We start from the raw sequence: 25,564 nt of genomic DNA, 5'->3' as shown, positions 1-25,564 counted from the left end.
ACGGACAATGTTTACGCGCACGGACAAATACACACAATACCGAGGTCCTGCCAACAGAGGGCAGTAAAGAACACAAAATCTCTCAGCTCAGAAGAAAACAGAACACACACGATGCACGACACTTCCTGTTAGTGAAGGAGTGTTATTTACACAGGAGTGTCATGCATGCGTTATCCTCACATTTGGAGAAACTTTCCCTGAAACAGTGTTCCTCTTCCGAGATGGCTACTTTACAGTGAGTTGTGTTAACAACGGTCTGTTAATTGTTGTTATTGTCAGCATCTAGCTGCGGTTAGCCTGTCCTCGAGGACGCCATGACGACGAAGCCATCAGGGAGGCCGCGGCGAATGTACCGCAGATGAGAAGAGGCACAGGATACTTACTCCCGAGCAAAGGAGCGGGTCACCGGGGAACGCACCGGAGCTGGCAGCTCCTCCCACTCCGGCAGGGGCTTGATCTCCAGAGGGGCTGGTTTAACTGGGGGGGATGGGAAGCAATGGGTTCCATTACTACACATCAGCTTTGCATGTGTTCTGCTGTGACAGACAGTACACACAGTCAGAGCGGACTTATGACTGAAGGCTGCTGTGTGGACCTTTAAAACCCTGACTTTCTCACTCTTGGGGGTGAAATGCTGTGAAAGCAAGAGGGGAAAAGCAAAACAATACAGCAAGCAGACGTGCATGTCTGCTGGAAGGAGAGGCCCCCCCCTCCCCCTGTAACCTGATCCCCCTCATCCAGTGGCTGGGACACGACGACCAGGTCAGCCCCACGGAGGGGGAGGTGAGCATCAGTAACTCGATAGAAAACGATGCAGGGCTCGGCCACCCCCTTCATCTCGTGCCTCAGCTGCGGGATGTCATTTTGGCAGCTGCTGCTTACAGAAGTCCGGTAACGACAGCATGCAAAACTCGCGCTGTCCAGCCACCTGTCCAGCCTCTAACACGGGTCGTCCAGACAACATTATGGGATGTAGGAAAGTATCGATAAGGCACCGTTCACTCACAATAAACTGGCGAATCGCGAGTGTGAATGTCCAATAGATCAGCCTTCCACCTCAGAGAACTGAACAAAAATGCATCATGACCCTGATCATTATGCCCTCTGAGATCAAACACCGCAATCAGAAAAATGGGCCCACCAGAGCCATGAGATCCCCAAGAACTTACTGAGATTCAGTCCATCCATCTGGTTTCATTTCGGTTTATCATAATAACAAAAATATATTAGAGCTACAAGAATGCCCGTTTTCACTTGACGCTCTCTGCTGAGGAGCTAAGTAGTGATTCAATGTCTGCAGCACTGTGAGTTTGCACTCAAAATGCCTTGGAAGACGAATACCTCCCGAGCACATCACAGCCGTGCCTAAATCAGAGCCGGAGTCACAGGCAGGTTCATTCAGCGGCACCTTTAAGAGCCCCGAAGTGCACCAACACGAAACCTGGGCTTACGGGTCGCTGTTATCACATTTGTAAGTTCAGAAGTGGAGTTAGTTTGCTCACTGGGAGAAATCGGCTGCAGGTACATCAGGTATGATCTGATTCCCTGGTGGAGAGGGACGCCGGGGTCTGATCCGGCCTTAAAGACGCAGAACCTTCACTTAGATCAGGATATAAACGTACAATAAATGAAGCCCGAATACTGCCATCACATTTCACAGCAGATGCTCTGGGTGCAGGAGATTGCAGGTAAAGAAACAGACTCCCAGAGGGCAAAGGTAGAGTGAGTTAGGAATGTTAGGCTGCCTAACCCCTGCGAGGTAAATCGGGGACCTCTGAGGAGTACGTACCCTTCAGTCGTCTTCGGAATTCGCCTACGGTTTGTGAATCAGTTCGCTCTAAACCGAATGGTTTAGCTCTTAATATTTTAGGGCTCTGACCTGATTGGCGAGAGAAGATGTTGTTACAGTGTTTGTGGGCGGGGAAAAAAAAAAGACACACCCGACCCCATACAGACAGGACACAAAGCGTGCGGCATGCGGCTTGACCCATGCGACAGGGAACCTCGCCGGGCTCCTGACTGCATGGCACGTCAAAGAACAGGCTGTGAAACGATGCAGCACAGCATGGACACGCTCTGTGGCAGGACAGACGGAGCCACACCCAGCACCGCACCACAGCATTCCCGGCCCAGAGACAGCAGCACAAGCCAAGCAGCCCTCAGAGAACAGCGGGGCGGAGCGCCACCTGCTGTCGGGCCTCGGGACGACAGTGCTTCAACGAGTATTTATGGAGCAGCAGGATGAGACAGGATGATTCATGGCAGCTTGTCCTCGGTCAGGCGGCAGCCAGTGCCACTGCAGACAAACATCCAGACGAAGCCAGTGCAGGCCACACCCACATCCTGAGTGGCAAGGTGGCAGACAGGACAGCCAGTGGAAGCTGCCCTAAGGTCGCCGTGCAGCAGGTGGAGACATGGAGAGTGACAAGGCCGTGGCCCATAATGTGGGCATCACAGCACAGACACCAGCAACCCATTTGTACCTGCCCAGGTCTATAAATGGATCTGGCATGAAAAAAATCTTACGCATGAGAGCACAAATCCAGGTGAATGAGGAATATTACCATAATTTTTTAATTTAAAAACCCAGAATAATATGTGTCCATTGCAGTAACATCGGGGGGTAAGAAATGGCCGTACGCTTTACACATTCCTCCCTCCCTCTGCCCGGTGTTCTCATTTCAGTGTCCTGGAGTCATTTTTAGTTTTTGTGTGGAAATTCCCCTGTAATGCAGAAACATCCAGCGTGACTTGCAGCGTGCTCTCAAAAGACTCTTTCATGCGGGGGACAGAGGGGACAGAGGTGACTGCCCCAGACCCCAGTCACTGGCGGCGCAGGGACGTGTCCAGCCAGCCCACAGGACCAGAGAGGCCCTGTACAAAAGTCCCTTGTACAGGGAGGCCACATGCTGGCAGGCACAGAAAGGGCCACGTGGACGACCTCAGGATGTTTGTCAAAGGTGCCAAACAGGGAACAGAAACGCTCAAAGTTGGAGTCGTACTGGGAAAAGATACAGATTCCAGACAGATGCTAATATGCGTTAAGTGTGAGTGCGTGTATGTATGGGTACGAGTGTGGGATCATTTTATAAACATGGGCAGGTACGTTTAGCGTATATTTACACATCAGTCTGAATTACATCCCAAAAACGTGCACTCACACACACACACGCACCGCTACCTGTTCACGCATGCACGCGTGTGCACACGCCTTCCAAGCAGACTCACCTTTGCGGTCAGGCTTGAGATTGCGGTCAATGGGAGGAGGCTGGCATTCGCCGGCGGGGGCGGCCCTCCGCGGGGGGGTCTTGGGGCTGTAGCGGAATCCCATGTGTGCTGGCGGGGGGACCTGCTTGCCCAGCGAGGAGAACTCCACGCTTCCGGGCGTCATGGGCACGTAGTTGGGCTCCTGCGTCCCCTCAGACAGACTTCCCGAGCGCCCGTGGCGTGGCGAGTTGCTCATCTGCACATAATTCTCATCCATCTCTTCAGTGGATCCAGCCGTGGGCCCCACTGGAATCATGCCCTTGTTTCTCTGTGGATGGGTAAGTACAGTGCTCTGTTACACATCCCACAAACAGTCACTAACTCCCAATCCCTGAAAAAAATCACGACATTTTAGAGGATTCCAGTCACCTCTTCATCAGTTAATTATCGTTCCCATGCAAACTTTGAAATGGAAAGTGGAGGCCTTCACTGAAATCTGCCTACATCAAGCTATCCATCTGCCATGTTTATGTTTAACAGCTGGATTAATTGATTGTAATGGCTTCTGGTTTCACTAAGCTAGAATTGGAGATGCGACTTGACACATCGAATAACTCTGATTGGTCATCAGACGGTCGGCGGACTTGGAAAAGCCACGCGACTTGAGGGCACCGCCAATGTTGACTTACTAAGTAGTTGCCGAAATTATCATTGAACTCGAATGAGCTGCTTCTGTCTGTGCCGACAGGGCGCGGGACATCGTAGCAGTCCTGAGATCCGAAATCTGCAAGGCAGAGAAATTCCACAACAGTCACAGAAATACAGGACGCCATCTTCTGACGCTAGCCTCCTGCGCTCTCTGGTCCATCAAAAAAGAAAGAAAGAAGCTGCACACTGGTTAAAATCACACTGTAACTGGGGTGACGGTGATCAGGAAACAGCTACCATGATGCTCGCAATGTTTGGTACCGCTAACCAGCCAATCACAGCAGCAGCTGACAACCCTTGGCATGATGGGATATCAGTAATCAGCGCAATTAGGAGATGAGCCCTTTTCTGCAAACTTCCCAGGAAGGGGGAGAACTTTTTGCAGCTCATTGGAAAAACAGCAAATTAAAGAGTCCAGAGTTTTTCAGGGTAGAGGGTGTGAGGAAGTGGGGAGCAATTCTGGTTTTGTATGCTTTGTCAGTTGGATTGAAACTTCATGAGACTATATTTCTGCTTTAGTTCTGCTACGATTTCATTATGTTCCAGTTAAGGTGACAGTTTTACTTCCCGGTCAAACACTGCGGGCTCCATTTTCCACCTGCACAAAGTGTGAAGCAAAGTGGTTTTGCTAGTTTCATATGAGCGCATTGCTCGTTTTCACACCATGCGTGCATGTCGTCAAAATAGCAAATGATTTTGCGCCCGCTCTCCGCTCGTAGGACTGGGTTTTTTTTTAATGAGGTGTTGCTCGGCACTTTGTCAGCATGTTTATGTTTTAAGGCAGCAAAATGACATTGGCTTTTGGCCAGCAAAAACCACGCAAAAAGTCCGTGCCACATTGTTAAACGGTATCTAACAGCTCTGTTGCCTTTTATTTCAACATGCTTAAACACCTTAAGAACTGTAAGTTGTACTTTTATTAAAGATTGCACTTTTATTTATTATGTGAACTGCAGACCCAAATTTAAATGATTTAAATTAAAAAATGCAGGCATAATTAGTCCCCTTCCCAGCCGCTGCTCTCGTTCAGCAGCGAGCCTCTGCTGTCTCCGTCTTCTGGCATCATCACACTGCTTTCAGCACTGAGCGGTTGATGTGGTGATGCCAGAAATCGAGGACACACTGGCTGCTACCTCATCCCACCCCTGCTTCGCCGTGAAAGGCTTCAGTGGAATAGTGCTGCTCCCGTAAATGACGTGCTTGTGCATTTCCGCTTCGCGTAAGAGCACATCCGATCTGGCTTGCTGGGCAAACACGCCATTGTTATAGCAATTCGCAGTAGATCAGGCACTGCTGCCTTTTAAAGGTGTGGGGATGCACCATTACGATTAGTTTATTGCATGTCGTGGCCAAAACACGCCTCTGAATAATAACACAGGACAAAAAAAAAAACATTTTTTAAATCATCAGAGACCAAAACACATTTTTCCAAATCTGTTTTTTTCTGTCACATCAACTTTTTGAGTTATGAGTAATGCTAGTTCATACCGTAATTGCAAGTATTGTGTACTAAAACAAAAGCACCACTGTAGTATAGGGTAAAATATCTTTAGAGCAAAATCAAATAAACAGACAGGGGGCATAAAGAGACTGAAAAGTGTTAGTTAACCACCATTTCAGCCATTTCTTCAAAAACGCATTGAGTTTGATTTCCTTGTGCACACCATGTCTGGATTGTCGCGGTACAGCATCCAGCAGTAGTCAGCCATCATGCTTTCATTCCAGAAACCTCGGCATCGATGCTCCATTGACTGAATGTCTTGATGAAAACGTTCTCCTTGTTCATCACTCACCATACCATGATTCTCTGGAAAGAACTCTAAATGGGAGTGCAAGAAGTATATTTTCAATGACATTTGACATTCTGGTATGAATCAGGCAGATTCTGAACTCCTTCCTTGAATGCTGGAGACTTGTGGTTTCCCAGAAAGTTTTCGCGTAGCCACTTGAATGCATCCCAAGCTTCAAGTTCAGATGCTGAGAGCAATTTCCTAAAACCTGAAACGGACTTGATCTATGGACCTATAACTATCCCTTTCTTAAGTTTTGCAGCGCTTATGTTTGGGAACTTCTCAGCCAGGTTTTGAAAACCTTGTGAATTAACTTTACCCATGGCCTTGACAAGGTTCTTCATTAAGCCCAGCTTGACATGGAGAGCAGGTAAAAATACTTTACGTGGATCAACCACAGGCAGAAACTGAACACTATTTGTTCCTGGCTCATAAGGATCTCCTGGCTGCAAGACACGTTTGATATAATGTTCCGCAGTAGATCGGCTATCCCACAGGCACAGGAAACAGCAGTATTTGGTAAATCCTCCTCACATTCCCATCAACATGCCGATGACCTTTAGATCACCACAGATGCTCCATTTGTGTGCTTTATACCGGATTGCTTCAAGCAGTATCTTCATGTTTTCGTAGGACTCCTTTAAATGAACAGAATGAGCAATCGATACACTTGGTTTGGAATTACTATTATGCAGTAGGACTACCTTCAAACTTCTTTTCGATGAATCAATGAAGAGACGCCATTCAAATGGAACATGTTCTTCTGACAAACTGTTGAGTCCATTGATGTCATGACAATAGCACAGTGAGCTGTCAGCAGTGAAGAACATAGTCAAGTTGTGATTTTGTTTTCTATAGTGAGATACAGTAACACCCCTTGCAAGCAAGTGCTTCTGCTTAAGCCTTGAAGCTAAAAGTTCTGCTATTTCTTTTGATAGATTTACATCACGAACAAGATCATTAAGCTCTGCTTATGTAGAAGTCTCTGGTTTTGAATCTTCATCAGCCATGTAATCAGTATCGGACGATTCTGCACTGTAACCAGCTGCACTTTCTCCGTACTCTTCATCACCATCTACAGAATCGAGACCATCATGTGGCGGTACAGGAACAGGCAATGAATCGTCATGAGGAACAGGCCTGATTGCAGAATCTAGACTGGGATATACAATTTTGTGCTTAGTTTTAGCTGAGAATCCACTTGTACTGGTGCGGCAGAAGTAGCAGTTGTTGAGATGGTCTCGCGGTTCCCTCCACACCATCGGAATTCCAAATGGCATTGCTGCTTTTCGCAGATTTAGCCAGTCATGCAGACCATTTCAACAACTGGTACAGATGACATGTGGAGCCCAAGATTTATCCTGGTCTCCAAGTGGACTGGACAGCCAAAGTATAATTTGTAATATCTTCTTAAGATCTGTAGTGATGGGGCGATATTGTGCTTTCGTTGTGAATGAACCACACACATAACAGAAACTGTCTGGATGATTAACACAATTTCTAGGCATGATAACTGAAAGCCAACACAGTTGATGCTGTCTGTCACCGCCGCCTTCGATTTCCAGGACGATGACCCAGAATTCAAACTCGAGAGTTAGATTTAGTATTTTCTCTTGCAACAGTTCGAGGAATAATTAAAAATTTGTCAAGAAGCTTACGTCGGCACAACGAAACCTGAGGCACAGCTACCTCCGTTTCCCACCAAACTAAGCTGTATACAGAAGACATGAGCATGTGCACCAGGGCAAATCGATTACACTCAAATCGAACCAAGTGTCAATAAAACATGAAATCAATATCAAGTCACCTAGAGAACGGTGATGCTGTCTATAAGATGAACACAGACAACTCTCGTAATACGCTTAGGCAGAGTACATGTACATAATGAATAGAATTGTTAAACTGTTTCCGCTTAAGCTTCATCACAAAAAAAAAACTTGACAGGCTAGAGAAAAACTAAACATCGATTTGAAATCAGCATGAAAAATACTACAAAACCCACATAAAGTTACCTCTGATGAATGACCTGCTAACCTGTGTTATAAGTTAGGACACAACCCTCTCCCGCCTTGTGCCACCTCTCCCATTGGCCCCGCCCCATACGTCCTACATCGCTAACTCAACAAAAGAATGAGATGTTGAAATAGGCTTGAATATTGGTCAAATTTGGTGGAGAAGGTATATTAAAAATGCCAATCTTGTGGATCTCTTCTGAAACATTCATGCTTCTCCAACCTAACAGAGCCATCAGTAACCAGCAGCAGACAGCCATTTTATTATCACTGAAAGCTCAGCATGAAATGAGGATAGCAGAATTGTTAAAATGTTTCAGCTGGAGAAATGGAACACACAAATCAATTCAGACATCCCTCAAAGGATCCAAAATAACCAAATAAATCGTTTTCTTGAAATTTAGCCAACTGTATCAGAACTGAAACTGAACTGAAATTTAGCCAACTGTATATAACCTCCCAAGTTACTTCTCAAAGTAACATGGCGTAACAGTAAACAATGTCTGAAGGAGCCAAACTGAGAAGCTAGGTCTGAATCTCCCTGACACACGCCCAAACCATGCACGGATTAAAATAGGTCCTCAGGGGCAGGCAGCCCTCCTGGAGAATGTCCTGGAAATGCAAACCCAGGGAGGAAATAGGTACTGACCTTTCCGGAGGCCCGAAAGGTCCATGGTGCCAATGGTGTTACTACGTAGCGCCTTGGCCCCTGTGCTGGTTGGCACGCAGTAGTTACCGTCACTCTCTGACACTGAGCGCGGCAGGTAGCATGTGTCCGTGGGGGAGCGCTCTGAGGCAGCGGCTAGTGAGGGCTTGGGGGGGCGTGGAGGCGGGGCATCCACCTGGCCGGAGAATGCCCCATGGACCTGACGGGCAGAGCTGGACGCGGGTGGGACGTCATAACTGATGGAGATGTGCCGTAACTGATTCTCCACTGACGTCTTGCGAGGCGGTGCCACGAGGACATGCAGCTCGCCTGCGGGGGAGTCCATGTCCTGCCCGGGCATGGAATATGCTGGCCGTGGCTGCAGCACCGTGTCCTGCGAGTAGCTGCGGGGCAGACAGTACGAGGCGGTGTCCGCTGTCACGGAGGACCCGCGGGCCGGCGGCGAGTCGTAGAAGCTGGGCTGGGGGAAGAAGCCATTGGATGATGGCTGTTTGGGGAAGGACGATGCTAGGGGCCTGTGCAAGGGGAGGTTATCGTTGCAGTCCGTCTCAGAAGAGGTAGACCTGGAGGAGCCCTGGAGCCTGCATTTGAGGGAAACAAACAAGAGGAAGAACATGTTGAGAGGAGAACAGAGATTCAAAAAAAGTGAGTCTTCAACATAATGTCTTTGACTATCAAAGATCAACAAATAATCAAGACCCCAGTCACAATATTATGCAAGCCAAAGAACAGTGAACTGTGCAGATTAATGAGCTATCTCCTCAAGCACTCCAGTCTCCTAAATACTGCTTCCTGTAGGAGTCATCTGGTTCCCAGCTCCCAGTTTCCCCCACACACCACCTCAGCGTCCCCATGCAGAAGCAGACCCTGCCCAGGCCTCACCTGGACACTGTGGGTTTCTTGCTTTCACAGTTGACCAGCAGCAGGTAGTCGGGAGCCTCCTCCAGGCTGGATGAGGACTCCAGGTGGCGAATGCTCACTGGATGGTAGGGAGGTGGCACACTGTTCATGGAGGAGGGTGCCGCGGCTGACAGACCCGGATTAGGCAGAGGGTCCAGTACCAGGCATCCAGGCTGGGAGGGTTTGGTGCCATCTACAGGGCATGGAAGGGATATAAAAGTGAAGCATCATCCTGGTTTGTCTCCTTCTCAACTTCTTGATCTGTGATCAGCCACCATCATATCCATTCAGACTGTGTCACAAAGAGTCACGGCGAATGAACACTGACTATAGAACTGTGAGAGGACTTTAGATAGAGACTCATATGGAAAGTTCTTTCCATCTGAGCATTGGTGGGATGTGACCTGAAACTAGCCTAGTAACATCAGGGAGGATGTTTATGCCGGTAGGGTGGGACCAAAGCACTGCTGATGTGTAACAGGACCTCAGGCTCTGTGCTGGGCGTCCAAAAAAACCATATTAACCGTCTGGAGGACCCATTCCTCTACATGGAGGACAGAAAACGTGCACAGGCCACACAAATGTATCAGCACGTCGATCAAAAACAATACATATACCAAGAGAACCTGTATCAGTCTCAACAAACACAACATATCGATCGAAGGTCGCCCTGCTATCCATCACTTGGGAATGAATTATGTCCTCTCCGTTAAACTCGCACCATCTGCAAAGAAACACAGTCCCATAAAAGATACCAAAAAGGACTCGAGATCCATGAGAAATTTCGCAAATGAGACACGAGCAAATTCCCCTGGGTGCTTTGGAAGCAGCTTGGCATTTCATGGAGATAAGGTGAGGCAGCCGTGGGGGCGTGGAGTGGGCTGACAGAGCCTTTGTCCACCGGTGGATCTGAAATAGGCGGCTGAAGGCTATGTGCGTAAGATGACGCTGTGCGTCTGAGGACGCCTCCAAAGAGTGAACTGGGTGTCTAGAGCCTGGTTTCCCCCCCCGAGAAGCCGACAGCTCTTTGTATAATATGGCAGGTCTGACGCGAAGGTGAAGCCTGCCTCTCCATGACCCAGTGGAGGTTTATTTTATTTTATTTTATTTGAAAAGCCACCTAGTCTTGCACAGACACACAACACAGGACACGGGCGCGAGGTTACTCTCCAGCGTTCGGCACATTCTCAGGGCACTCGCTTCTCAAGGTCGCGCGGTTCGGAGGGTCGGTCAGCTCGCCACGCTGTCTTATTCAGCGCTGAGTCACATCTGCGCAGGGAGAGGACGGCTGACGAGCCCAGCTGCATGAGGACTACGTCACAGCGCTCAAGGGTGTCGGTTCGTAGTGTCACAACCTCGGGCGGACTAGGGAAAGCTTCCTCTTCATCGCCGGGTATCCCTCAGAATTATCTAACAGCCAGGATTCTCTGAGGCACGATTTACAGATAGTCACCAACCATCTGCAGGCTTCCGTCCACCAGACTGGGAGCAGGCATGCAAACTGATACCCAGTTGGCTTCCCAGTGTAAAAAAAAAGACCCTGATTTCTGGCGTTCACTTGTTTTCAGTGTCTGAGTAGCTCTGCTCTGGGAGAGCTCTCTCCATTGCATAGCCAGCATCTGAGCTACAGGGAGGGAGACGAATGCAAAAGCCACAAGAAAACAGGGACGGTCTCGCCTGTAATTTCAAAGAAATTGTGCCTGAGATGCATTTATCAGCCAGGTGTGTCTAACCTGGGGTGCCACACGCAACACTGCATGCTGTTTAAGCCAGATATGAGCAGAACTGTAAATGTTTCTGGAGAAATTAGTGCACAGCTAGTGTGTCAGTAAAAAGTATCTTACTTATAAATCATACACACTGCATTGTTTTCCTGTAGCATATTTTTACATGCAAAAAAAATATGCGTGGGGCTCCTCACGCCGGCCCCGCAGCTGCCCCCCGCTCCTCACGCTGGCCCCACGGCCGCCCCCTGCACTCACCTTCGTCAGTCGGGTTGAACCCGCAGATGTCGCAGATGCGCCTAACCCACTTGTTCATGTCGTCCTCAGTGTCGGCGACCAGATAGAAGATGCGGTCGATGGTCTTGATGTCGAATATGAAGCTGTTTTCCAGGTCCTTCTTGTTGAAGGTCAGCCCAGCATCCACCTGCTCACAGAGGTTCAGGTCGATGACGCGGATGGGCTTCTTGGCGTGGTCATTTTTGTAGTACTCCAGCACATCGGGGTCCCCTGTGAGGCGGCCACTTCGAAGAACAAACCACCTTTTCTTCCATGCCTGGGGGGGAGGGGAGGGGGCGGCAGTGAGTGTGAGTGGCATTTCCAGAGGCCTGTTTACAGGACTTTTACTTCTAATTTGACTTTTGGCAGTCTGACCGCTGCACACCGTCTCTGCGACACGGGCACCTCTGACTCACCCGCGCGCCAGATAAGAGCAGAGCCATTCTTAGGCGCCTATAATTAGGGGTTTACGGTACCACTGTGGGCCAGACCGTAAGAGAGCGTCCAGCACAGCCTGACACAGTTAACAAAGACAAAAACTGGAAGCCGCTATAAATAAAGGCTAAATGGCAAAGAGAGATTTACTGACTGTAAGTCACTGCCTAATCCCACAGGGGACAGGGCGGACTGCTTTAAAGGGCACTCAGAGTTGGGGGGGGGGGGTTATGGTATAGCCACAGGGCACAGTGGATGTCGTGCCCCCCCACCACCCCACTGTCAAAGCATGTTTGGGAGAGAAGCCACTAGCTGAAGTCACCGGGATTATGTCCCTGCCTTTTTCACTCTGGGTGGGGGGGGGGCTGTACTGCTGCTTGAAACCTTCAAGGATCGAATCCGGCCTCCATTCCCTGCGTGTTTGCATGTTCTTCTCGGGGGCTCCCGTCTCCCCCCACAGTCCAAAGACGCGTGTGTGACTCTCTCAGTGCGTGTAGGTATGTGCTCCATGGTGTCCTGGCATAGGCTCCCAGTAATGCTGACCAGGAAAAACAGTAGGGAGACGGATGGATTGATGAAAAAAATGGAAGGAAAAGAAAAGAGTGTAGCTGTCAGCTGACACCCAGCGGCCCAGTCCTCTTTAAAAAAAAAGTAATAAAAATCTAATTTCACATTTTCTGTTTTCCTCCTGACCCCCCGCCCGAGTTTAAACTGTATTAACAATGGAACACAATTCTCTTTATACCCCCACTGACAGGAGCTTTGTGACCAAGCCAGGCCCCCCCCCCCCCCCAAAAAAAAAGCATCATGACAACAAACAAGTGGCTGCCAAACCAAACAAGCCTGCCATGCTGAGTACGGCCTGATGAGGGGCCTCGCCACACTCCCCACCCCCCCCCCCCCACCCCCCACCCCCTGAAGAGATGGCAGTGGGAGGTGCCAGACAGCTGTTTGGGGGAGAAGCAACGTAGTACAAAAAAACTGGGAGCCTTGGAATATGACATACCACGATTTCAGTTAAGCGTCTGCAGTGAGAGCATTTCAAGCATAAACAATAACTAGGATGCCAACCTATATCATCTATGTGTTTAAAAAGAAAAAACTCTGCCAGATTGGCACTGCATTCTGGGTATTTTTTATTTTTTTTTTCCAACGCAAAGTTTACCTAAACTCACCCGAAGTGCCTCTGAACTACGTTTGTCAGGTCCAAAGGGACAACTTTAGTCAGACAGGAAAAACAAACAAACAAACAATCTGGGACTGTAAGCCTTTGAAAAACAAAATGTTGGAGGACTGCACTTCAGAAGATATCCAGGGGGAAGAACATGTCAGGGCAGATTCTGGGAGCCTGATTTCTTATCTTCATTCATTTTTGGAGCATGTTCAACTCAGGCACTGGCAACATGTGAAAGTGTGTGTTCTCGGGAATCGCATCCACAGCACGAAACGTGTCGACAGACCGGGCAAGGACTGGACCAGCGACGCAAGGTGATGGACAGGGGTGTGCAGATGTGGAACCCTGAACGCAATTGAGGAGATGTTCTAGAAGAATGGTGAATATCTTATTGATGGCAGCTAATGATAAAGAATAGTGTTGTGGAAGTAATGGCCCCATAATGGTTTCAAGGCTGCCCCTTTTGTCTTATGTTTGGTGTAGAGAAAAGGGCATGCATGTAGAGATTCCATAAACCGTCATGCCATCTCAGTGCTGCAAATCAAAGAATCTGATTTTTTTCCCCTCTCTCTATGGAGATGGTGAGGATCCTCTGAGAGGTCTTGGAGGCTCCTAGCCTCCTGATACCACAGCAGAATCTGCAAACAAACTGGTCTACATCAGATAAACTGATCAGCCTAACCAACAGCAAGCCAGCAAACTCAGAGCTTTAATAATAAGGAATGGCATGTGTTTCTACAGAGCGGATTAAAATGAAGGTAGCCTGCAGCGGGTCTGCATCACAGAAAGGGAGCAGACTTATGGGAGAAGGTTGCTATCGCAGTCCTGCCGATGTCCTACAGATGGCGAGACCTGATGGTTATCTTGGGCCACAGGCTCTGCCTCCACACTGCTGCCAGTCCCAACAGACTCGTAAAAAGGGGGCGTGGCCTCCTCATCGCATGGGCCCACACCACAGAGACCTTGCAATGACCACTGAGAAGTAAAAAGCGTTGAATAATACAGTGACATGACTATTGCTCTCTTAACATCGAGACCTCAGAGGTCTACCTAAGCCCACTTCTGGGCTTTTGGATGCGGCATCACAGAAAAAAGTCCTAGGAGAACACTTTTCCTGCTTGTGGGGGAGAAGCCTGGGCAGTATCCAGGTGCCGTTCGGGGAGCATGTTATTCACCAATTTGTAAGGGCAGTGCAACTCTGCTAAGGGACCCTGCCAGCCCACAGAAAGGTCTTATATTCCACGCATCCCTCCATCCATCACTGCAGAATCCAGCGCCCACTCAGAGTGAGGTACCTACCCCAGAAAAGACAGGGGAGGAAGCAGGGACACTCTGCCTGGTCTTCACCTCACCAGGACCAGGACCACTTCCGGACTACGCCCTTCAAACCACCACCAGACACAATGGACTGCAAATGCAGTAGGTTACAGCACTTCCTAGAAGCAGGCCTATTAACACACTCGATAATGAAGTGCATGAAAAAGCCCGTGTTTGGGGGCGGACCTTGCTATGGCTGCTAACGGATCTGGCTCAGCTTCAGACCCTGGCAGCAGCTTCAGTCCAACCCAAACGTGTCTCAAAGGGGGAGCTGGCCTTGCCGCCCGCTGCTTCCCACGACGGGCGGTCGCGTGGGCGGCGTGTAGAGTGTTCAGAGAGGGACCGGGAACAAACCGGGAACCGCAGATCAGCAGGAGCCTTCAGGAGACTCGGCAGATGGATGGCTGTTGCTATAGTTACACTCGGACTGGGAGAGGTACCCATCACCTTCCCAGAAGGTGTCAGTTTTTTCTGGGATCTTCAGAAATGACACTTGAATCATTTGTAACTGTGAAATGTATCTGCCTCGAATATCAGCCAGGGCTTGCTTGATGGCCTTCCCTCCTGATCCCAGATCAGCAAACCCGCAGGCACCCAACCAAAAATTTTTACTTGTTTGAGAAGTATTTAAAATTCCCTGAAAACATGGGTGGGGAAATATATTTTTATGCATTTTAGCTGTCAGCTGGGGGCGTCTCTCCAAGTCCATCACAGCCACTCCTCTTCCTAAACAGGCAGCAAATGACAGCAGCACCTCAGAACTGCCTGATGGGCCCAGTGCTCACGATCCAGCCCACAGGTTCCACAGATAGTACCCATGATGCACTATGGCGACCACACCCCCCCATAGGCCATGTCATCCTCTGATGTTCACTTCAACCTTCTGCCCCATGACCCACATTCTGCTTCAGTGTAATCAATCCTAAGTCTGGAGCTAATTAGGCCGAAGGACACAAACAAAGAAACAGACAGATTCACTCCCAACGTGCATTAAACCACACTTCCCAGGAATGCAGTGAGCCCTGCTTGGTGGTGTTAATTTGAGCAGCCAGCAGCTGTCCTGGAGCAGTAAACATCTACTGGAAACACTGCACGCATGCCTAAAGAAACAGATAAAATTTAGGGTGAATGTTATTGGCTCAAAGAAAACAGCAGATAAACGAGAGTGTATTTTCTTTTATGAGAGAGGCGGAATCGTGCTGTGAAGAGCTCCAGGCCCCAAGCATGAAAGGCACCAGCCCTGGGCTGAAGATCAACACCCAGGCCGGCATGGTGATGATGTAACCCAGCTGGCCGGGAAAGCCCCACAATGCACCTCTTTAAAGGGACACAGTGGGGACAGAGACTGGGGGGAAGGGGGGGGGGCAAGAAAGGCATCGCAACAGATCCTCTTTGTATCATTACACAGATTCATCTTTGTTATGCGGCATCACCTCTGACCCCTGCATGCACAACAAGCGATGGGCATGTTGGCATCGCTCAAACTTGAGGGACGGGCATTACTTCTGCATCTTTCAAGTGTCTTATGCCAGGAGAGGCACAGGCATCGGCGTACGGCCCTTCAGAGCGTCTTACGGGGTCAGAGGCACGGGCATCGGCGTCCGGCCCTTCAGAGCGTCTTACGGGGTCAGAGGCACGGGCATCGGCGTCCGGCCCTTCAGAGCGTCTTACGGCGGCAGAGGCACGGGCATCGGCGTCCGGCCCTTCAGAGCGTCTTACGGCGGCAGAGGCACGGGCATCGGCGTACGGCCCTTCAGAGCGTCTTACGGGGTCAGAGGCACGGGCATCGGCGTACGGCCCTTCAGAGCGTCTTACGGCGGCAGAGGCACGGGCGTCGGCGTCCGGCCCTTCAGAGCGTCTTACGGGGTCAGAGGCACGGGCGTCGGCGTCCGGCCCTTCAGAGCGTCTTACGGGGTCAGAGGCACGGGCATCGGCGTCCGGCCCTTCAGAGCGTCTTACAGCGGCAGAGGCACGGGCATCGGCGTCCGGCCCTTCAGAGCGTCTTACGGCGGCAGAGGCACGGGCATCGGCGTACGGCCCTTCAGAGCGTCTTACGGGGTCAGAGGCACGGGCATCGGCGTCCGGCCCTTCAGAGCGTCTTACGGCGGCAGAGGCACGGGCATCGGCGTCCGGCCCTTCAGAGCGTCTTACGGCGGCAGAGGCACGGGCATCGGCGTCCGGCCCTTCAGAGCGTCTTACGGCGGCAGAGGCACCAGCAGCAAAGGAGTGCAAGGTTCAGAAGGGACTCTACTCTCCTGACTAAAAATGTAACAATACCAACACATGCAGTAGGTTCACAGTATTGACAGTCATGTGACTACAAGCTTTATTCTGTCTCATATTATTATTTAACGGGAACATGAATTAAAATGACCAGTCATACGCCACATCTAGGTAGAGAGATTTCTTTGTCATAAAGACACGTCACGTTTATAAGCAGATCTGACTACCCTCCACCCCCACACAGATACCTGTGGCACCACCCAGACGGCACAGCCTGATAAAAACACGGAGCAGCCAAGTGAAAACGACAGCTTTGTCTCCTGGTGTGTATTTTGACTGCACACTGGTGCTATCTGGGTGCGCACAGAATGATTTGTGCGTCCCTGCTGGGACGATCTGGCATGGTTGAGAAACCTGTTAGTATCTGTTGTCACTTATGTGCGTGTACATGTGTGTACGGCGTCTTCACTAGAGAAGATTGTTATCTGAATTTCCACCATATGGTTTGTGCTGAAATCTTGCTGATGTACACATATTCAGTTTAGGTTCCAGAAAAGACAAGTTCTGTAAGTTATCAAAGTTTTTTCTTCAATAATATATATGCAGACCTTGTTTCTTGAAACCTCTTTACAGGATAAGCCAGTTAAACTACGGGAAAGTTCCTGAACAGCTGAAGTGAAAGATCCTGAATTTAATCAGCACAATTTCACAACATTGAACTCACCCCAAACAACCTACAAAACCTGACAGTACGTTGAGGAGGCGAGGTAACCCACACGTACCTTTCAGCCGTGAGGATTCAATCTCTGGCACCTACAGTCTCCATAAAGAGCAGATGTATTGACAAGAAGCTCTAACTTCAAACCACTCTTCCGCAGCGTCCTCAGAGATACACTAAGTGCTCCTGAGATCGGTTTGGGGGCTTGGGTGGGACCACAGACCACGCAGGGTGAGCTACACACAGCCCCAGCACACCCTCAGTTTCCATAAGGTGAAATGCGCTGCTCGATCCGTAAACACGAAGCACTGCACTCTTTGGGATGTCTAACTACTTCCGGAAAAGTCTTACGCAACGGAATGACACAACTGGCTGCTAGGAGATTTTTCACTGTGGGGAAGCAATGTGGGATCACACATAATAAAGAGAGACTGAAAAATCCACTCCTGACCACAAATATGTCAACCATTTCAGCATTACGCATCTTACAAAAATCTAGTGTCGTAACTTCTTTCTGCCGTAAATTTCAGCGCACAGTGTTGCTTAGGAGTTCCCGTCTCGCCGTTCGGACTCCACCCCTGGGATTAAACGGCCTTTTTCCTGCAGAGCTTCGTGTTCCTGGAGCCACAGGCTCTGTCCCATCCCTGCTACATGCTGGAGATATGAGGGCCTTAATTAGATCACTATGCAGAGCCTGCTGGACAGAACATGGGCAGGCCAACCTGTAGGGGCCGCTTCCCTGCATGTCACTCTTCATCACATCTGCTTCATGCCACACACCCTGAGAGAGCAAAGCTCATCCTGTCTACATAATACCCACATCACAAGAGGATAAATAACCCGCTCTGCTGGGGCGATGCAGCACGACTGCCCTGCAAATGACTTCCCTGAAGCTCCAGACGAGGCATCCCAGAATCGGGAGCTACTCCACAGTAAGTAAATAACTTATTTTTAAAGTAGCATCTCTCCTTGGGGTGACCAGACAGGCAGGAAGCTGAGGGAGGAAAAGGGCAGGAAGTGAGGAGGAAATAACAGTTAGGGGGCCAGAGAAAGATCGTTCAAAGGGGTGCATTTAAAAGCCACATTTAAACACGTTTAAAAGGGATTTAAACTAAATGTATTATTTCTTAAATGCATTTACAAATGTAAGTCCTGGAAACCATGCAGCTTAACCCTGGGAGCTCCTCACCTGAAAAGTTCATGTATACGTCCGAATCTCACTTTCCTCTGCAAGCAGGAATTAATAAAGTACACGAGTGACACCACAAAAAGCCTCCTTTCTCAAGCGGGGAGAGGGCATCTTGGCTGACAAGACGCCATCTGTCTGAAGTGACCAGCTCTGTCACAGAAGATGTCGTCAGATAAGTAAGTATGACGTGAATCAATCCATCGCACACACACAGACACACACAGTAAGACATTAACCCGGAAAGCTCTCAAGCAACATAACGGCCAACGCTTTCTCCGCAAACATCACGGCGCAGCGTAGATGGCGTTCACCACCTGACCCGACTCGGCTCCAGGAGCAGAGGATGCGTCACGGAGGTCCCACGGAGCCTCGCTGGGTGACAGCGGCTCACGCTGCAAGCTTCAGACAGACGACAGGCAGCCAGGGATTCCAACGGGACAGCAGCACTTCAGTCAGGCCCCCCGGCCAGCGAAGCCGTATCACGTTGCATCCAAGATCCCAGTCACCGGATAAGTGAATTTCTGCAGTTTTCTGTGAAGACGGCGGACTTGTTTTTAACGTGGGGCATCCCGACTCTGAATCCCTCTCAAGTCAGACCAGCGCTGCAGGGAAGGCAGGCAGCAGGCGGGGTCAGCCACACAGCTGAAGTTACACCCCCTCCTGTGAGGGGGGAGCGACAGGGGCGGGGAGAGAGGCAGCTGGGCAAAGACTCCCTGCTCATCGATTGGGTGGCAAATAGATCGATAAGGGTGGAGCGCAGCCGCTAAAAGAAAACAGGACGACTGGCTTCACGTCAGGGCTTGGGTGAAAGGCAAGGCCAGCTGACAGCGAGCGGCGGCTTGGGTGGGTTGGGGATAAGCAGGAGGGATGGGAGATCAGTGGACGGGGGCACACTGGGACTCCCAGCAGGTTCTTAACATGGCATCCAGGAAAATGTCAGGCTGCCCTGACCAAGACCCAGAGATCACCAAGACCCATGATCGCTAAAGGGGTTCACGACAGCTTCATGCACTGCGGAGCCATTGACACAGAAATGCAGGCCCCCTTTGTAATGGCCACAGGGTCGAGCTTGTGTCCGAAATACCAGAATATTCCACTGCAGGAAACCGGGCCTCTCACAGACCTGCAGGAATGGGACTCCCTGAGAGCTGCCGGTCATCCTTCACAGAGGCATCCATGCTACAGGACGTGCTACACAAGCTATTTCTGGAGCAGTGCATGATCAAAGGGGGGGGGGGGCGGAGGGGGGCATCCTCATCAGGAAATCCCCCCTCATCTTGCCAAACCAGAACAAGGAAGGATGTTCTCACTCCATTTTATCACAACAGTCACTTACTTAAAAATTATCTTGGCAGTTATACTAGAATGTGTTTATTTTCAATGTATAATTGAAACTACCATTAAATGTAAAATATTTACAAAGCACAAGCCCCCCTGCTGAATGACCCGGTCCAGTCAGGGTTCAGGCATTTCACTCTGCTGGGGGGGGGGGGGGGGGGGGGGGGGTCAAGAACCTGGATACACAGCGGAGGATGTAGGGGTGCATTTCAGAAGGGACTCCACTGTGGTGATCTTTTGTAACAGGAGCAGCTTACGTACAAGTCTCTGCATCCATCCATCCATCCTCTTATCCTGTTTATCCTGGTCCGGGTCATGGGGAGGTTAGGGTTTTATACCCGTCTCCTGTCTCCCATATGGCCTGTAAGTTTCCAATTCACACAAACCTCATGCCATGCAAGAGCTAAGCAAGTCCCTGGGGGCAGGCCTGGCTGGCATTGGCACAGATCTCGGGTGGGGCAGGAGGCACGAGGCAGAAAGACTGTTGTGGCTTAAAAATCACCTAGAACCCGAGACCGATGGGTAAGCCTGCTGATGTCACCACAGTGTGAAACCCCCAGCACCATAACGACTTCTCGCTGAGGCCTGCTGTGGAAGGCAAACAGAAAGACGCCTCCTTGTGCCGATCCGTGCCACGCAGGCTCCTGGTAGCCCCCCGCCTTGGGGCGAGACCCCGCTGCGATGACCCTGGTCCCACAGGAAGTGGGCGCCATTTCACCTCCCTGTCGTGCCCACTGCCAAATCAAGTGTTAATACATCCAGCACCTGGGCAGTCTGACAATGGACCCCCCCCCAACACAGGCTGCATTCTCATCTACAGAAACATGCTCACGATCATTCTGTCGATGACCCACCATGAATTAGCCCGCGACTTCAAGGGGTGCTGAACCCCGGCCAGCGAACTCCGGATTCTCCATTGCTTGATTAAAAGTCCCTGAGGACCCACTCCTCCATCACAGTCATCCTGCTGCAGTTCCACTCAGAGAGGGACAGGCAGGTCCCTCCTCCACAACCGAAAGTCGCATTTGCTACTGAGGGCTGGAGCAGCAGAGGTAAATGGGATAAACCAGACAGGAGTTCGGACACAGACTGGGGGTTAGGAAAAGCTAAACACAGAGTAACATCATTTAAAGACGCAGACCAACACACTCTATAGAAAACTCTTAGCAGTGTAGTAAAAAAAAAAATAACAGTAGTAACAGAACAGAAGCGACCTACAAGCGAGCAGCAGATCAGACGACAAACGCGCACCTTTCCAAACGCGCACCCTTCCAAACGCGCACCCTTCCAAACGCGCACCATACAAACCTTTCCAAACGCGCACCTTTCCAAAGGCTGCACCATACAGCACCTCCCAAGATTTACCTCCTTATCTAAAAAGGCCTCAGTGAGGAGACGCTGAGCTGGCGAGTCCTCCTTCTCCCACATTAGGAAACAGAACGACGAAAAAAAAAAAGGGTTCTACAGACCTTCTCAGCATCATGTAGGTTCAGGAGAAATGCTAGAAGAGCATCATTCAAGCATCCAGCTGGGGCGAGGAGAGGAACCTCACGTACCTTACTCGCTCCTGCCGTGTCTCCTCTCCCGCACACCGACCGGAGGCCCGGTCCTGGGGCGGCGGGGAGCAGCGGCTACCACAAGCCCCGCCCACAGACCCCCAGACCATCCTCTCTCACAGCTACGTGTAAGATTGCCGAGGTTGGTAGGGCATTTCACATCTCCTATTTAGACCTACCTCCCCCCCCCCGGCAGGAGCTCAGAGGGCTTTTAGTGTGCGTGTGTGTGTCTCTGTTGTCGGTGTGTAGGATGGTCAGAGGCATAGCGATTCCGTGTTCTGTGTCACTGCCCAATGGTTCTGATGAAGGGGCTCCCCCCAAAATGAACCTGCTTTAACACCCGGGAATAAGGGAATTTCAACTAATTCAACTAATAAGGGAACTTCAACCAAGTCATCTAGTCTCAACATAAGCTTAAACAGCTATAGTGCCTGCTGCCCCCCACCCCCATTTACTCCAGGTGAGACTAGACATCTTAATGAGGACCCCCCTCCCATTTAACTCTTAGTGAGACCCCCCCCCCCCCCCTTTTACTCTTAGTGAGAACCCAGCTTTTAACTCCTGGTGAGACGAGACCCCATCCCTACTCACGGTGAGAACTCCCCTGCCGCCCCCCCAGAGTGCCTTATCCCGTCATATGATGCTGAATCTGCGCCAGCCCCCACCCTGCTGGAGAAGCAGAGGCCCAGAGCACATCAGGAGCGGACAGACGCCAAGCAGGCTGGCTCCAACCGCCCCTCCTCCACTCTGAGGAGCAGCCCCCCCACCACCCTGGAGAAGAGGCATCCCGCTCTTGTTTTTTCCAATGATTATCTTCATCTCTTACAGCACAAAGACGGTATTGGGCTGGATGCACAAGATCTGGGATAAACCACAAGCTCCCCCCCCCCAGCCCTCCGTAGAAGGTTTCCCTGTGAGCAGTGCATGCATGAGTCCTGGCGCAATTGCAGATGCACAGGGGGAATTGTCGCACACACTCTAATGCATAATGCATGCAGCACCAATCTGGGAGATTGTGTAGCTTTAAATGGATGCGTGTGAGAGACATCGATACGGCTGCATGCAAGACGTTGTTTACAAAGGCAGGGATGAGGGGCGTGTCCATGCTTGATGGGCAGGGCCTGCTTTCATCCATTTAACACAACAAGACTGAACTTATAACTCCCAGACTGAAGGAAGTGACCTTCCCTGGCCAGAACAAAAGGGGGCGCCATCCTTATTTAGGAACCCTGTATTTTTTAAATGGAAAAAAAAAATTTTTTGGAGCATCACCCTGGAGAAGGTGCAGAGAGCGAGTATCTCTGACATGGCAGCTTAGATGCTGTGAGTGTCGCAACAGGAAATTTCCACCAAGTCAGGGGGTGTCTGCTCTTCTGGCTGGTCCTCACACGCTCTGGCTGACAGCCGCCCCTATTCGGCAAACACCAGCCAGTACAAACACAAGACAGCTCCAGCAAAAATGCTGGATTGTTCACATTGCCATGTCATCAGCCAGTTGTAAGAAACACAGCGCCACCTCTGGCCATTCATGTGAGACTGTCTGGTAGAAATGGCCCTCTACAACGACAAATGATAACAGAACTGCCCCCCCCCCCCCAAAAAAAAATGCACTCATCCCGGCTGCCCACCCTCACGCTGACCACAGCCTGATGGGGCGGTGCCTCTGGTCTCCGTGGCGACCATCTGCATGGCCGCTCTGCAGTGTGAAAGGTGATCTCAGTGCTTACGCTCCCCAGACCCCAGCCAACCGCTACATCAGGACGTCAATATTTGTTTGATTGCTAATTCTTTGGCAAATTGAAGGAACTGGTTACATGGTATGTGATGCACAGGCCTAACAGCAAAAACATTACAACGATGGAAAGGTGTGGATTTGCATAATTACACTCAGAATTAATATCAGAGATCCCGTACAACCATCGCATACAATCATGGATGCATGACAAACTCAGCACAGATTTCAAACAGATTATCTTCTCTTCCTGAAAAATTAAAAGCCCACTTCAGTTCTTTGTTTGCATCATGGGTCTAGATCGGCATGAAATCTTTCTGAAAACTTTAGATCTGCAGATTTTTAAGCTTTTGATCCTTTATTGTGGTAGGGCAAAAATTCTAGTGCATTAATGAAGAGTCAACATTGCGCACAAAACTAGCATACAGCAGTCGACCTGCTACAAAGTCAATACGCGCATCAAACCCCTACCAGGGGCAGCGCTCCCCAAGGCTGAACCTTCATCAAACCTCTACCAGGGGCAGCGCTCCCCAAGGCAGAACCTTCATCAAACCCTACCAGGGGCAAGCGCTCCCCAAGGCAGAACCTTCATCAAACCGCCTACCAGGGCAAGCGCTCCCCAAGGCAGAACCTTCATCAAACCCCTACCAGGGGCAAGCGCTCCCCAAGGCAGAACCTTCATCAAACCCTACCAGGGGCAGCGCTCCCCAAGGCTGAACCTTCATCAAACCCCTACCAGGGCAGCGCTCCCCAAGGCTGAACCTTCATCAAACCCCTACCAGGGGCAGCGCTCCCCAAGGCAAGAACCTTCATCAAACCCCTACCAGGGGCAGCGCTCCCCAAGGCAGAACCTTCATCAAACCTCTACCAGGGGCAGCGCTCCCCAAGGCTGAACCTTCATCAAACCCCTACCAGGGGCAGCGCTCCCCAAGGCAGAACCTTCATCAAACCCCTACCAGGGGGCAGCGCTCCCCAAGGCAGAACCTTCATCAAACCCCTACCAGGGCAAGCGCTCCCCAAGGCAGAACCTTCATCAAACCCCTACCAGGGGCAGCGCTCCCCAAGGGCAGAACCTTCATCAAACCCCTACCAGGGGCAGCGCTCCCCAAGGCTGAACCTTCATCAAACCCCTACCAGGGGCAGCGCTCCCCAAGGCTGAACCTTCATCAAACCCCTACCAGGGGCAGCGCTCCCCAAGGCAGAACCTTCATCAAACCCCTACCAGGGGCAGCGCTCCCCAAGGCTGAACCTTCATCAAACCCCTACCAGGGGCAGCGCTCCCCAAGGCAGAACCTTCATCAAACCCCTACCAGGGGCAGCGCTCCCCAAGGCAGAACCTTCATCAAACCCCTACCAGGGGCAGCGCTCCCCAAGGCAGAACCTTCATCAAACCCCTACCAGGGGCAGCGCTCCCCAAGGCAGAACCTTCATCAAACCCCTACCAGGGGCAGCGCTCCCCAAGGCAGAACCTTCATCAAACCCCTACCAGGGGCAGCGCTCCCCAAGGCAGAACCTTCATCAAACCCCTACCAGGGGCAGCGCTCCCCAAGGCAGAACCTTCATCAAACCCCTACCAGGGGCAGCGCTCCCCAAGGCAGAACCTTCATCAAACCCCTACCAGGGGCAGCGCTCCCCAAGGCAGAACCTTCATCAAACCCCTACCAGGGGCAGCGCTCCCCAAGGCAGAACCTTCATCAAACCCCTACCAGGGGCAGCGCTCCCCAAGGCAGAACCTTCATCAAACCCCTACCAGGGGCAGCGCTCCCCAAGGCAGAACCTTCATCAAACCCCTACCAGGGGCAGCGCTCCCCAAGGCTGAACCTTCATCAAACCCCTACCAGGGGCAGCGCTCCCCAAGGCAGAACCTTCATCAAACCCCTACCAGGGGCAGCGCTCCCCAAGGCTGAACCTTCATCAAACCCCTACCAGGGGCAGCGCTCCCCAAGGGAGAACCTTCATCAAACCCCTACCAGGGGCAGCCCTCCCCAAGGCTGAACCTTTATCAAACCCCTATCATCTCCACTGGCAAGGTATAGCACAAGGTTGAACACTTATCAAATCTCCACCTTCCCCTGAGGTGGTGCTCTGCCAGCTGGTACATTTACTGAACCTCCACCCTCCACTGCAAGGATGAACATAAACCAAGCCTCCTCCCTGCACTGCGACAGACTGCTGAAAATTCTCAACATTTGGTGTAAATTCTGGGAACGAAAAGAGTGGAATTGTGGGACATCCAGACAAGTAACCTGCAGATATTTGGATGACAAGAAAAAAATGCAGTAACAGGACACCCCCCCCCCCCCAACCCCCCCCAACCCCCCTCCCCCCAGCCTGTCTTCGGGGGAATGAGGTTCAGTGCAAACAACCTGCATATGAAAACTAACAATGCCAGTATTCACGTGGGATGTGATAATCTACACATAGATCAGCTGGGGGTCAGTGGGGGGGGGGGTCCTTCCAAATATAAATATTCCGGGACATATTTGTACTTTTTCCCCAATGGGTTTATGACTGAGTGGAAATTCAACATAAGTGATATGGTCATTTCTTAGGTAAAATAGAGGGTAATATTAAAATTCAATGACATACAATCAGTTT

At 50.7% G+C, this 25,564-nt stretch overlaps 1 protein-coding gene and 1 long non-coding RNA gene across 6 annotated transcripts in view; both read right to left on the bottom strand.

Moving 5' to 3' along the window:
* The window catches only part of LOC125704574 (GRB2-associated-binding protein 1-like), a 33,013-nt gene that overhangs the window by 4,467 nt on the left and 2,982 nt on the right, over positions 1-25,564 (bottom strand). The window contains exons 1-8 of one of the 4 annotated variants that reach the window (XM_048970296.1): positions 18,655-18,932; positions 11,267-11,561; positions 9,267-9,477; positions 8,367-8,965; positions 3,897-3,991; positions 3,229-3,535; positions 1,790-1,879; positions 384-477 (exon numbers count right to left, since the gene is read on the bottom strand). In XM_048970296.1, coding sequence (XP_048826253.1) covers positions 384-477; positions 1,790-1,879; positions 3,229-3,535; positions 3,897-3,991; positions 8,367-8,965; positions 9,267-9,477; positions 11,267-11,324 — 1,454 coding nt within the window. In that variant the 5' untranslated portion in view covers positions 11,325-11,561; positions 18,655-18,932. Of the gene's footprint in view, positions 1-383; positions 478-1,789; positions 1,880-3,228; positions 3,536-3,896; positions 3,992-8,366; positions 8,966-9,266; positions 9,478-11,266; positions 11,562-17,215; positions 18,616-18,654; positions 18,933-25,564 lie in introns of those variants that run through there. The other 3 variants (XM_048970295.1, XM_048970293.1, XM_048970294.1) reach the window with 3 other exon arrangements.
* Positions 23,716-24,881, bottom strand: LOC125704575 (uncharacterized). 2 transcript variants are annotated; one of them, XR_007381183.1, is made up of 4 exons: positions 24,832-24,881; positions 24,040-24,787; positions 23,774-23,905; positions 23,716-23,728 (listed from the first exon to the last, which is right to left on the bottom strand). It is a non-coding gene; the product is annotated as an uncharacterized LOC125704575 (long non-coding RNA). The 2 variants fall into 2 exon arrangements; XR_007381184.1 differs by having other exon boundaries at positions 24,084-24,787.

This window comes from Brienomyrus brachyistius, chromosome 12, assembly GCF_023856365.1.
Source record: "Brienomyrus brachyistius isolate T26 chromosome 12, BBRACH_0.4, whole genome shotgun sequence".
NCBI classification, from domain to species: domain Eukaryota; kingdom Metazoa; phylum Chordata; class Actinopteri; order Osteoglossiformes; family Mormyridae; genus Brienomyrus; species Brienomyrus brachyistius.
The sequence above is the reverse complement of the archived record's forward strand: the minus strand, read 5'-3'. Positions and strand labels throughout refer to the sequence as shown.